General features: G+C 41.7%; 1 protein-coding gene across 4 annotated transcripts in view; it reads right to left on the minus strand.

Moving 5' to 3' along the window:
* Positions 1 to 14,691, minus strand: part of ANAPC1 (anaphase promoting complex subunit 1) — a 72,166-nt gene that overhangs the window by 22,230 nt on the left and 35,245 nt on the right. For all 4 annotated transcript variants that reach the window (XR_001596681.2, XM_016142880.2, XM_036224062.1 and 1 more), the window contains exons 26-33: positions 12,388 to 12,602; positions 10,130 to 10,248; positions 7,169 to 7,440; positions 4,972 to 5,206; positions 2,802 to 2,893; positions 1,359 to 1,493; positions 1,128 to 1,210; positions 180 to 258 (exon numbers count right to left, since the gene is read on the minus strand). Coding sequence is in view for 3 of the 4 variants with exons in the window: in XM_016142880.2 (XP_015998366.2) it covers positions 180 to 258; positions 1,128 to 1,210; positions 1,359 to 1,493; positions 2,802 to 2,893; positions 4,972 to 5,206; positions 7,169 to 7,440; positions 10,130 to 10,248; positions 12,388 to 12,602 (1,230 nt within the window). In the remaining variant the exon portion in view is untranslated. The remainder of the gene's footprint in view (positions 1 to 179; positions 259 to 1,127; positions 1,211 to 1,358; positions 1,494 to 2,801; positions 2,894 to 4,971; positions 5,207 to 7,168; positions 7,441 to 10,129; positions 10,249 to 12,387; positions 12,603 to 14,691) is intronic.

The following is a 14,691-nucleotide window of genomic DNA, read 5'->3' on the forward strand; positions in this document are numbered from 1 at the left end:
TTCCCTGCATTCCACAGCTAAATGTGGGAAATTTCAAAAGAACACTACCAGTGACATGACAGATTAAGAGTGAAAGTTTCCCGGGTAGAAACATTTACATTTTTGCAAGCTAATCCTGAGAGCCACAGACAGACTCTTCATGTTAACAAAAATGAAACAGTGCAGAGAGAGGACCATACCCTAAGCAACAGGAACTCTGGCTTCACAAAGTCCAGCAGGTACATAGTGTCGGGAGCTCGAAGCCAGTCTGCGACAGATCTGTTGGTGGAAGGCATCGCTGAGCACACTGCTCGGAAAGACGCCCAACACAAGTTCCAAACCTTTCTCCTCGCTCCGTCCCCCACCCTGCTCTCTTTGCACACAACTCTGGCTCTACAATGTGTGTGTATATCTTACTATGTAACATAAACTCCATGAGGGCTGCTGTGTTTAGTGTTGTCTTATTCTGGTGACAAGAAAGTACTGACATACACACTCATCCCAACAGTAGATGAATAAAAACCTGTTTACCCATTTTTGGTACTGCGTACATTCACTTTTTCTAAGAGAGGGAATTTATAACAATGAAAAATTTCTTGAATCTCAGAATATTTTTTAAATTAAGAGACTTAAAACAATGGTTTAATGTCTCCTATCCAACTTACTCTCCTATGTAAAATATAAACAAAAAAAAACACCAATGGTCTGCTTTCGTGTCAGCACTGACCATGGGAGTTGGGAAGGCAGACACATGGTCATAAGGAAAGCCCTTTAACAGAGCAGAAACCATTTTCACGCAGAGGAATCAAGAACAGAATAATGCTAAGTACTCCTGGCTTCGCCAGTCCTCACAACAGCATGCAAATTTAATAAAAAGGAATGTAGGCATTTTTCGACTGTCAGTGACATCAACTATGAAACAGGAATGAAAATTGGCAACTACGTTGTCAAATATCATTAGAATAGCAAAACATTATTTCTAGATAAAAATCTACATAATCTAAAGTGTTCGAGAGAATTGAAATTGGATTGATCTAGCAGAGGGGAAATAAATACAGTAAGATAATTCAGTTTGACTGCTGAAGCCAGAAAGAAAGTCACACTGCCCGTGGGGCGGAGGCAGGGTGGGGGGTGGGTGGAAACAACACCTGTTGTTGGTTTTCAGGTAGATCATAGCCAGAGCAAGTGTGGCTCCCGGGCACGTCACATCCACATTTATGGTGTCTCCTTCCTATCAAAAGGCGAGTTTATTCACGTAAGAGTTCTAAATCATTACAGAATTCTTCTGAATACTAGTCTGCTTAAAATGAACATATTTCTTTTACTAAGGCTGGTATGAAAACCACTACTTTCAAACTACTATACTGATGTGGACTTACTTTGATTTGGTAACTTGGAGATTTATGCTTCTCCCTGTGCATTCCCGCTTGAAAGCGCCGGTGGCCTCCAACCATGTACTGATAAAGTTGTTCAGGCACATTCAGGTCCGACATACCTACCAAGTTACTGCCGTGCTGGAACACAAGAGACAGATGGGGAAAGGGAAGCTTATGAAATAAGGTCCACAACATATACAAACAAAATAACGAACTAACTCCAAAGCAGGGCATTACAGGGTTGTTTTCCCAATTAAAATCTCTATTACTGAGTAAATATTCAAGCTCTTAATAATTCACATTAAAATCACAATATCTGTATGTTCAGGTTAATACTTTCACATCACAAAATACATACAAGCTTCAAAAGACACTTAATTACAATAACGATCAAAAACCATTAGGAACGTGACTGACACCTGACTGTGATCACCGGAACCACTGCATTGCTAGGCCTATGAACCACCCAAGCAATGGTAACTAGGGTCATAAAAGCGACTCACTCTTCCCCAGGCACCATTCCACGTCCCACATAGGCTCACTTCTCAATATAACAGTTCTGTCCAATAGCTACTATTTCATAGGTAAGAAAAGTGAGGCAGAGAGATGAAGCCCAAAGTTACATAGCTAGTAAGTGGCAGGGCTAGATATGACACAAGGCAATTTGACTCCACAACCTACAGAGTTGCTTAACCACTAGATAATCCTGTAGGTAAACGACATGAGTCACCGGTCAGGACCAGAATCCAGGCTCCAGTTTCCACTGTGAAGCCCTTACACTGTACCTTCTGCCTCTTTGGTTCGCATGTAAATGTGAAGAGTCAGACAGCTAACAAACAGCTTGCTTTATACAATCTAGTTTCTGTGTGACAACGTGATGGTGGTTCTTCAAGGAACCCTCATTCCAGCTGACACAGTCCTTAAATGAAATGTTTTTGATAACCCCATATACCATGTATCAAGGACAGGTCAGATGGGTCAACGTGATGTCTGCCGCCTTCTGTCACAAAGCAAAATGCTGTTGTGGCAACGCTTTGCGAGGCCGTGACCACCAAGTGCCAAAAGAAGGCTATAGTTTCTCTCTAGCAATGGCTACAGACTCTTAAAGGTCCCCATCCTATATGCATTTTCATTATTTTCTATTTCCTGAATGGGCTCTCACTTCATCTGTGACTGAAACTCTTTCTGAGAGACTTCATTCCCTTGATTCATTCACAGGCACTTACTTCTAGGTCAAGGGAGAAAAACCTCAAAGCCCACTCTTCACACAATTTCTCTCTACTTCCGAAATTAGCACCTTGAAAAAATACCCAAAATGAGGGAGCTGAGAGTCAGGATAAGTCAAGTCACAGAGAGGCAGAGTGTATTCAGAAGAAAGTGCTAAACGTCATTCGTCTCAGAACACAGATGTCGTCCCCAAGCCTTGGAATGTAGCACTGCACTTACCCCCAAGCAGACCATGCCTAGGGCCAGGCCAGCAGCTAGAGAGTAGGACTCTCTGTCTGTGCAGTATTCCATCTCGGGACCAGGAGGCCGACCTGTGAAACAGGACACAACATGCTTCAAGCTGGCCCTCTCAGGCCCCTGACTCATAAAAGTTAGGATCAGAGTTAACATTCTAATAAGCCATATAAGAACTATGATTCAGTATAACCTCACTCGGAAAGATGTGACACATCGTAAATGGTGCCCACAACTGTCAGTTTACTACAAAATAAAGCCCCCAAAATGGTTCTTTTAATTTGTTAATTTGAAAGCAATGACTTTAAAACACTAGTAAGTTTTGGGTTTTACTAAAAAAAAAAAAAAAAAAAAATCACCAGGACAGAAGAAAAATTTTTTTAAAGGGAAGGGTGCTCAAAAACAGTTTGAAATTTTAATCTCATGCATTTTGTCTGTGCTTTATTTTTAAGTCCATTCAGTAGATGTGGTGAAAACATGTTGAAATACTGATAATGAACAGGAAGGAAACTTTAAGTTTTTAAGCACATTAAATATTGTTTCCGGACACTTATTTTGAATCTATAGAATACTGAGCTGCCCTACTCTAGTAAAATTTCTGTGTAACAACCCTAAAAGTTTGGCCGGGTCAAAATTCATTCTTTTAAAAAGTATCCCATAATCCTAACTGTACTCTTTAAGGCAATATATAAAAATATTTCCCTGGGATTTTATATCCAGCAGAAAAATGCATATTAAAAAAAAGATATTATATAAAAGTAATCGGTGTAATGTTTATGCATAATAGAGAACTAAAGAACTGAAAAACAAAGAGTCATGAAAACAGAAAACAATTAGACAGTTTACAGAACACCAACTCAGTGATACCAAACAATATGGAACTGATGTTTCAGCACATTCATGACAAGGACATGTGGAAAAGACAGACTAGAAGCAGCATGCACACATTCAAGCGTGTGGAAACCCTCTAAGTGTGACAGAAAAGTGTGCTTGGCTGTGACACATATTGACGGTATCACGAGACACCATCGGGAAACAGGCAAAGAATGTGAAATTGCCCTGTGGGTGCACAAGCTTTCGAAGCCAGCCTAGAGTATCGTCTCAATAAGCATTTGGCAGACCAACAACCTACACTACTATGTATTTAAGTAACAGGAAAATTTCAGTTTTGAGAATAACTTACTTCATCACTACAGTAAACTAAACTGTTGGTCTCAAGTCTTCAGGGCCTACAGTGAGAGTACACACATACCCACCCTCAACATAGCCTCATAGGGACCTGAGCATGGGACTAGTGCTGGCCTGGGGTCTCAGCTTGCACAGCAAGAGCAAAGGCCTACACTGTGCTTCCATGTTTGTCCTCCTCTCATCCTCTGTCATCACCATGAGAACAGCACACCCTCTGGCCTGGGCCCCTGAATGAGGCTTCGGGAGCAGGGCCAGAGCAGCAGCCCACAGACTACGGCCAGAAGCAGAGACATCCAGGCCAAGTGCGTGACTGCATGTTATGTCACATTAGTGTGCCAGCAGCTGACTGCTACAATCAATCTAGAGAATAAAGGGTCTTCAACAATATTGTTTGACATATCTGTAGAAAAGGTCCTGAATAGGATAGAAGACATGCAAGTGTGTGCCTGAACTACTGAACGCGCAGTGATGCCAACAATGACAACACGTAAGACAGATTTCCGAAAAGCTTAGATTCAATTAAAATCACAGAAACGCATTTCAGCATCAACATACACCCTAGCACATAACAGAGAAAAGCAAAAGTTGTCACTCCTGTTCTCTTGGAAGTGCTGTTGTCCCACAGAATAAACACTGTGTCTTCGGGAATTCTGAGTTTTAAGTGCAGAGCACCTTGCTTAGCAGAAACACGGCAGGATTGCATGCTCACATGTGACTGAGACCTCAGGCTACTTTGTTAACAGGGTCACTGGAGCTCAATACTGAGCTGGCCAAATAAAAATGCAGACTAATAACCTGTACAGTAATATCGGCCTTGGGAAACACTAATTGTAGGTTTTCATTTTTGTTTTTTAGTACCAGTTCATTCTATCCTCAGAACAGCTACTATTTTCTCCATCATCTTTACTTTGGTTCTCGTGGACTGGAAGTGTATGCTTACGAAGACACACCACCACCTACGCCATACCTATCTCAGCCAACAGGACTTCTGCGGTGTGTCTGTGGGCTGTCCCCTGATACACCAGGCCGATGCCGACCACTGCAGCCACCTGGACACTATGAGGAACATCCAGCTCCGTGGACGTTGGGGGCAAGAGAGCGGGGACGTGGATGCTGAGCAGCCGAGTGACACACATGTCCATGGTTCCAAGCTTAGCAGCAGAGACACCAAGGAGCAGTCCAATGCTTGTCATTTCATGGCCCTAAGACAGAAAGATTGAAACTTAGGTCACATCCAAATCAGGTAGGTAGTTCCAAATAAAATACTTCCCATCAGTACTTTCAGTGAGCACTCTTGTGTGGCAGGCACAGAGAGAGACACCAAGAATACAACAGCTAAACTAAATAGACATGGTCCTTAAGGGCTCGTGAAGCCAGTGCCCAAACGGGGAACAAAGTGTTAAACAGAGCCTAGTTTAGATTAGGAGGGGATAGAGAATCTTTAAGAATCTTAAAACAGTAAAAATAACAATAGGACCTATAGCCAGGGAAGGGGCAGAGTGGGGGGCACTCCGACTTTAGAAAGTTGAGAGAATGATGTCAGATGAGAGAACACGTAAACAGCTCCGAGGTGATCCAGATGTTCCTGATGGTGGACTGACCACAAGGGCGCCAAAAGAATCCAGTAGGAAAAGAGTAGTCTTTTCAAGATACAGCACCATAATAACTGGACAGCCTCATGCCAAAGAATGAAGGTGGACCCTTCCTTACATTATACGCAAAAAGCAACTAACTATAAATGGATCAGAGAACTAAATGTAGTAGCTAAAACTATGAAACCCTTAGAAGAAAACAGAGGTATAAATCTTCGTGTCCTGGGGTTAGGCAATGACCTGGATATGAGACCAAAAACGCAGAACTAAGGGAAAAAAACATGAACTGGACTCATTAAAATTAAAAACTTTTGTGTTTCGAAGACACCATCAGAAAGTGAAAAGACAACCCAAAGAATGGGAGAAAAATTCTGCAAATCCTTTACCCATTAATGGACCTGTATCTAGAATACAGAAAGACTACAACTCAATAAGACAACCCAATTAAAAAATAAGCCAAGGATCTGAATAGACATTTCTCCAAAGTACACTTACAGATAGATGGCCTGTGAGCACATGGATGGATGCTCAGCATCATTAGCCATGAGGGAAATGAAACCAAGATCACAGTGGGGCATTACTTCCCACTTACGGGGAGGGCTATAATGAAACAGACAGACAGTAATAAGTGTTTGCAAGAATGTGGAGAAACTGGGACTAGGTACTGCTGGTGCGATATAAACGGTGCAGCCACTCTGGAGAACAGTTTGGTGGTTCCCAAAAAATTTAAACAAGATTTACCACACAACCCAGCAATTTCACTTCTAGCAATATACCTAAGAAAAATGAAAACATATGTCCACACAAGAACATGTATATAACAGCATTATTCACAATAGCCAAAAAGTCGAAATGCTCAAATATCCCTCAACTGATAGATAAATGAAACACAGCATATCTGTACAATGCTGCATCTATTAGCAATATGAGAAATGAAGCACCGATACAAGGTACAGTATGGCCAAATTCGGAACACATTACGCTGAGGGAAAGAAGCCAATCATAAAAGGCCACGTAGTGTACAACTCTGTTTCTATGAAATGCCCAGAATGGGCAAATCCAGAGACAGGAAGTAGACGAGGGGCTATGGGGATGGGGGAGGAAGAGTGAGTGACTGCTACTGGGTCTGAGGCTCCTTTATAAAGCAATGAAAAGGTTCTAAAATTATCAGCAGCAGTGGATGTACAACTCTATGTATACACTAAAAACCAGTGAACTGTATACTTTAAGTGAGTGAATTTTTATGGCTTAGAAGTGGAAGGGTTTACACCAAGAGGAAGAGTCCACTTTGCCAAGGAGTTGAATGGTCAGTCCCAAGCTGGTGTGTGTGGAGCCAGGCAAGAGTGGTACGAAGTGTGCTGGACAGGAGAGCCACACAGGCCCTAGACATGCACTAAGAGCAATGGATTACCACCGCACGGGTTCGACCAGGGAAGTGACGTACCCCAACCACACCTCTGAGAGCTGCTCTGCAGCCTACGAGCAGGACAGACTTAGGATCGGGAAGGATGAGCAAACGGAAAAACGAGGAGCAACGAGGAGCCACTGCAACAGCCCAGGGAGCGCGCTCACCTTGGTCAGGTAGTCATGGATATTGAGAGTGGCCAGCTTGGTGAGATGCCCATTCAGGCCCAGGGCCATGAGGAAGCCCGCGTACTCATTTGCCAGCTCAGCATGCTTGGGCTTGTTGTACACAATCCAGGCCGAGTCAATCTGAGAGGCCGGGGCGATCTTCAGGCCGGCAGCCACGCCGTTGTGGAAGCTGGCCCAGCTGGCCATGTTGGGGGGCACGTCCACGTTCCCGCTGCTGAGGTCCACAGTTGTATTTCGCGGCGGGGCACGGCCTGGGCAGCAAGTGCATTTACAGTGGGCAGGATGGTAGACCCAAACCAAAGGGTCGTTAGAATTAGATTTCTGAGACCTAAGATAGCTTTTCCTACATTTGAAACCTTTGTCCCCTGACATTCAGGATGATACTAGGTTACTGGGCATACTCAGACTTCCACACACGTGAACCAAACTCGGTTGAAGGGAGAAAACCTCAAGTGTTAAAATAATTCATTGTCCTTTTGCCAAAATAGGTGGGGTTATAAGAAAGCTGATACCAATTTAAATTCATACAGATCTGATTAGGGTACCCCCTGTTTTGAAATCTTTCAGACAGCAGGAAGCTTATCAAAAAAATTTAAAATGAAGACTAAGATCACATTATGTGAATACTAAATCCCAACATGTGGCTGGTGACACTGACATTAATTTTAAAAACGCCATTCCATATTTTTCTCAGAACATTAAGAGTAAATGACATTTTAAAGAGACAATGACCTTTACAAATGTGCTCTATCTCCAACTACTATCTATATATGTCTGTCTCTATATATAGATACCTACATGCTACTATTAAAAACACCAAACTCATTCAGAGACAGTCCTATAAAAAGCATCATTTTATAGATGAGCTACCCAGTGGACCACGAGAGTACTCACTAAATTTAATTTTATGGTTAACTTATTTAAGAGCAATGTAAAATAAATGGTCATGAAGTCATGTTCTCTTTGAATTCCTTTGCTTGGGTCTTTTGGTTTTGATCTACACTGTCTATAGGCATATACTGAATTCTTTTTGTTAAACTTTTACTTTCTCAAAAAAGGCAAAGAGATTAATAATAAAAAGATACATAAACTTTCTAAAACAATTCATCTTATATATAACATTTGCACACAAAAGAAAATGAAAGGCAAAGGATAAGGCAAATTTACTTCAATAATAAAATCATATGAAAACACAACAGGCCATATCAGTGAGTTAAGAAACTATTTTATAAGAAAGTATTTTTCCTAAATTAACTTACTATTAAATCAAAATAATTTGGAGGGGTGTACCAGAATGGCTAACAGAATAAAACCGGGGATGAATGTCATAAACACATTTTGAATTGTGCAAATTTAACTAAATGTATTCAGAAAAAAGAAGACAATGCTTCACATATTTATTTCTTAACACCAGCCACGTATCACCACCCAGATTTAATACATTTTAATATTTGCCAATTTTGCATGTCCTTTTCTAACCCAAAGTTTTTCTACAAAAACCTTCGAATAGTTGAAAGACTAATGAAATGAACACCTATATATATAAAAAGATACATAAACTTTCGTGCCCTCCACCAAGATTCAACAATTGCTCAGATTTTGCTAGAGTTGCTTTATCTCTGAGAGAATAATTAAGATAGTGAGGGTCACTCTGCTTGCTGTTCTCGCTGAAATAAAGACTCCAGACTAGGTGTGACATTGGAGAAGGGAATGGTTCTTCATTCAGATGATGGCATTTCCCATATGCTGCTTGAAAGCGCAGCTCGTTACAAATCTGAGTGAGACTCTGAACTTTTAAAATTATGCAACTTGAAATATTGCAGAATTATACTTGCATATATTAAATGCAATACATTACTGAATACGTTATACATACATTTTGTACCGGTCTCATAAAACCACATATACTCTAAAGCAGTGGTCCCCAACCTCTTGGGCGCCAGGACCAGGGACTGGTGCTCTTATGAGAATCTAATGCCTGACGATCTGAAGTGGAGCTAACGCCATGATACTAGCGCTGGGGAGCAACTGCAAATACAGATGAAGCTTTGCTTGCTCGCCTGCCCGCCACTTACCTCCTGCTGTGCAGCGCAGTACCTAACAGGCCACGGACCAGTACTCGGTACCAGTCCTCGGCCCGGGGGTTGAGAGACCCTGCTCTAAGGAATTTTTAATAATTCCGACTATATACAATTGTCACCTACAGAACACATTCACACCAGCACCAGTGAACATGCCTATGAAACCTCCTGTGATCGCTATCACTGGGAAAGCAGCACCCTCAGATCTGGCAGAAGTAAAACCCCTACAGCCCATCAGGAAGGCATGCAGACAACAAGCCGCTCACTGACAACAGAGCCTGAGCACCCTGCTGCCCTAGGAGTTTTGCTTCTAAGTAGTCACTCCAAGTAAGTACAACAAATACACCACAACAATATATTTAAAGTAGCAAAAAAATTATAAAATGGAGAAATGATATTCGGAAATGTATGAAGAAAAAGGTCAGCACTGTGAACTCCTGGAAGTGGGACTGCTGTAAGTATACTTCCTTGTTTTCCTACAAAGACCATATATCCATAATAAGAATTAAAACACTTTAAATATCTCTCAATATTTTTAGACATTACGCTTTGAGATTATTTAAAGTTCAATAAGCTCACCTTTACCAACAATATCTTTCTAAACTTTCCCAAGTGCCTTTTTATATCTTGAAACGGTCTCATTAAAAGCAAAACTTAGCAATGGGCTATATTCTACTTCCCTCAGCTTTTGGTCTGATTTGCTATTTGAGCTGAGAGAATCACGATAATAGCCATCAATAATATGTAAAATCACTTGGGATAGAAAGAGCATTTCATTGGTTTTACTTAATTCAAAACAACTCCATTTAACATATACTTAATCATTTTCCTTCCTCACTGAAACCAGAATTTAACATACCAGTCAAATTCAGCTTAGGAATAGGCAAAGGCTCCGTTGGAACAGGATGGTATGAAAACAAAGTGAACATTCCTCGTCCCACCGGAAGGGCCATCGTGCGCTGGCACAACTGGAGCAATCTACAATCAGAATGAAAACCAACATGTGAAACATTTTTATGAAAAATAATTAGAATGCAATATGTAGACATGTATTTCAAAAGAAGGCATGCTGTGTAAGATGAAGTCATGTCCTGTAAACCCACAAAACATGTGGATGAGTCACCCAAACACAGTCTGAGAACAGTCGTTCTCAGGCTAATACTCTCACTGTCACTAGAAACTCTCAGGGGAGACGAAGTTCCTTTCTCTTCTTTCGTATTTGCTCTGAATGGAAACCAGCTGGTCTATAACCCAGGCTTTCTCTCCCAGGTCTCCAAAAAGAGAAACCTAAACTTCTGCTCTAACTGATGTGAACCCTCACTGTGTTGTTTTCAATGTGGCTGCCCTCAGTACGTACACTGGGTCTTCCTCCCACTCTTTCTGCCAAAACAGAGCTGGGAAGTGCCCCTCTGCGGGCCATGCACGAAGAGGGAAAGGAAGTCCCTCCACTGAAGGTCAGTGGATTTCCTGGTGTCTCCAGGGCAAACACGGAATCAGTCTCACCTACACAACAATGATTCACGGGACTGACAATATTACACATGAGTGACATTCAAGTTTAAAATGGCTTCTATGGGCTACTTATTTCTAGGATAAGTCACGTTCCATAGAGCCCCTTAAAACAAAACAAAATCAAACAAATTGTGAAGGGGGGGCACTATAACCAGGAAACAACATGAGGGCTATATGAAGACGCAGAAACGCCCTTCAGAGGTGGGCACTACCTCTGCAGACCAGGCCACTGACAACCACGCATTCCCCTGCCTGCAATGCTCCCTGTCCGCAGTGCTCCCCTGCCCGCACACACTCAGAGCTGCTTTTTGAGGTCACTGGTGAGAAAAATTTTGCTGTCCTAAGATTCTGTGGGAACACTAGTCTATGTTAATTCAGAACCAGGGCAATTCAAGCCCAGGAGGCAACATCCCACAGAATTTTTTTGCAGAAATCACACATGTAACCCACATTACTATAAGGAAAATAACACTGTACCCCTTCCCTGTAAGGTGTCACTGAGTGTAAGATGCAGTGCTACTTTGTGGGGTACCAAGAGAGAAAAAGTACTGTCGATAAATAACATCTACTGAAAGACAGACTCTGTTCAGAGATATTAAAAAGGTAAAAAAAGTCAGCCTCACAGAACCCAGGAACCTGTTCAGAAGTGCTGCCTGCACTGCATGAGGCTGTCCACTGGGCAGTGTGCCCAGCACCGTGCAGAGATAACTCACTGGCTACACAGAGCAGCCGTGCGAGGCATGAATGCAATGGCTGGGCTAGTCTTACAGAGGGGGCAGTGGAGACAGCTAGAGGTTATATTAATTCTTGTTAAGTCCCAGAAGAAATAGCCAAGCGTGGCTCTAGATCCTGCACTAACTTCCACACTTACTCAACTTCCACCATCCATCTCATTTAGTGACTGACACCTGGGTCCACCCAGGGGACAGAGGCAGGGAGATTCTCACAGACTCAAATCTTCCATAGCCTGAGGCTAAGTGTGATGGTCCTTCCCTTACAGCAGCACCACAGGAAGTAAAGAAACTAGTAGGAGAAAACAGTGGCAGAGATGGCAGCTGAGGGAGACCAGGAAGTTTCAAAAGCAGGAGAGAATTTTAAAATCTGAGTTGAACTGTCACAAGGCAACAGCTCTGGAATGTCACAGCCATGTGACAATGGTTACTACTGAGTCTTACAGTAGTAACTTATCAAGGGGTAAGTTAGCATCATAGAGATATAATAAGGGACACAGTAAGTGTTAGAGAGTGGCCAGCGAGAAAGCTAACGGAGCATTACCTAGCCCATCAGAAAAAAAAAGACTGGTGTAAATTGAAACTACACAAAAACAAAACAAAAGAACCCTCACAATATCTTCTTGATCAAAACACAGAATGACTCCAGTGTTTTGCTGTTTGTGAATTATCAAAGTAATTAGGAGCAAAACGGTTTAGATTCACCGTTTCTGGATAACAGACAATGGGACTCCAACAAGAGGACGGGCCTCTAATACAAGGCTTCCGTCATAAATGCCAGATGTTGTGAAAACATGCATGGTTTGCTGAGGCTGGACACAAACATGAATATGCAGTCTTCCAACTGCACATATCCCTTCCTGGCACCTGTTACCTGTTCTCCTTCTCCTCGATGAGTTCATGGTCGCTGAGCTCTGGGCACTGCACCACGCTGACACGTACCGGACGCGCACTTTGAAGCAGCCTTCGCACATCCTGTACCCGCAGATCTTCACTCCATATTAGTGACATGACCTCCTGATTCATGTCATTCATGCCATCATCCTCCTCCTCAGTCTCTGTTCCTGACGGAACATCTGAGGAAAGCACCTGAGAAACAGACTTGACTATAGTGACAACTTACAAACCAGTCAACGTGCACAGACTGACTTGAGGATGTCCATGACGGAGAGTGGCTATTACCACAGAGAAACCACGGACTTCAAAGCAGGCTGGCCTGGGTTCCCAGGATATCTCGGGACTCTGACCTAGAACTCTCTTTTCAAGTACAATGAGGTCAACCACTTGGAAATTCTTTATTGAGCCAAGAGTAAAAGTTTAAATTTAGGACAGTAGTCAGGAGCCTGAATGCTTTGAAAGAAATGGTCTGAATAAACTGTAAAAACCTAACTATATTCTAAATACCTTGAAAAGGAAACAAATTACTATACATGGAATCTGACCCTAAGGAACCCACATACGTTAAATACTACCTCTGATTAGCGTAAGCAGAAGAGAACAGCCTGAGGGACACACACCAGGGCTGGAGGAAGCTGGACAACACCTCCCTCCTTTAGTACTTTAAACACAACTAATTGTAGCTGGTTTCCACTTCTTTTTATAAGCATGTTCCAAATAAAAATTTCTTAAAAGAGAAGGGACTGAGGGCACCAAAACCAATGAGAAGGGTTCATCCTTTGATTCCCACTCCATCCCCACAAGCTCAGCGCGTGTTTGAACAGGAGCCCTCCCAGTACAAATAATTCAATCAGGCTGCAGCACAGCCAGGAACAGCATGGAATCTAGTTTTACCTCTTAAGGTTTTACCCTCCTGTAACAAAGATTAACTCCTAGTTGAAATGCTAGAGTTTTGCAACATTTAATGTGGAAACAGTGTGAAAACAATAGCAGCAGATATGACTAATCATTCTTAGTTCATAAAAGTTCATTACGGTTCCTATGGAATATCTAATTTTTTTAAAAAACTATATTCTAATGGCTGAGTTAGCTGTAAAGTATACACCCAAATAACTGATAAATTGAATTTAAATGAGTTACAAAATATAGCCTCAAATAACTAAACAAATTGAATTTAGACCGAACTACTTAAAATGACAACTAAACACAGATCAATGATTACCAACACCACTTTGTTTTAGTGCTAATGATGTTATACTGCTCTCACTCATAGTGAGTGAAAGAGGTCTAAATGCTAAAACTCATCTTGGTGAAGGAAAATATAACGATGTAATTAGTAAAAAAAAAAAAAAAAAAAAAAAAAAACAATTGGTTTCTGTTTAAAACAAGACAAACACCAATTCAACTAAGACTCGTCATGTAAGTGCAAGCTGAAAGTAAGATCCAGTATGACCCTGCTGGAGATCAGATCCCCACGGGAGATGCTTCCATCAAAGACCCACTGGGCAGCACAGATGTTAGGAATGATTTTTGATACAGGTTCTGAAGAAGCATCTAGAGCCTAAGACCTAAGGGGGATTCTGAACAGTGACAACATACTGATTATTATCTGTTGGCCCCTAGGCTACTGAAAGACAGCCAAGTCTGCGCCTCTATCAGAAGTGGAAGCATCTCCCCTCAATCTCCCTCAGTCTTCACAGAAATGCAGTGCTACCACTTATTTTCTTAATGTTAACTGGAGTTCTGGAAATTTTAAAAGTTCTATTTTTAAGTTTTAAAAGAGAAATAATTGGAGTACCTCATTTCTATCCACAGGTTCTTTGAGCCCATTCTTCAAAGAACGGACTCGACGACTGACAAAAGAGAAAGTTCAGGAGAATGGCATTAAGATATCTTATAACCATTCTAAACAAAAAATCCTCTTTCTGGGGCTTCACTTTTAAGTGGTTAAACAGATATATTTGCAGCTATTTAAAAGGTTAAATTCAAGAAATGCAACCCATCAGAAACATCTGAAAGTAAAAACCATTATACATTAACCATTCAAATTCAGGACCTACATGCTGCCCCTTCTCCGCAAAATAATTATAAAGCCATTACTTGCCAGCAGTTCATGGCAGCTGCCCCACTGAGGAGAATAGGTCCTCATTCAGGGAGAAGAAAGGTCCAGGCAAGACTGAGTGATCACATAAGCTCCTGCTCCCACATTCAATTTATAGCTAACAAGATCTGTCCAATTATAAACCCAACCTGGCATGTAACAGAAAAAAGATGATCTGAT

This window comes from Rousettus aegyptiacus, unplaced genomic scaffold, assembly GCF_014176215.1.
Source record: "Rousettus aegyptiacus isolate mRouAeg1 unplaced genomic scaffold, mRouAeg1.p scaffold_m13_p_7, whole genome shotgun sequence".
NCBI lineage: Eukaryota > Metazoa > Chordata > Mammalia > Chiroptera > Pteropodidae > Rousettus > Rousettus aegyptiacus.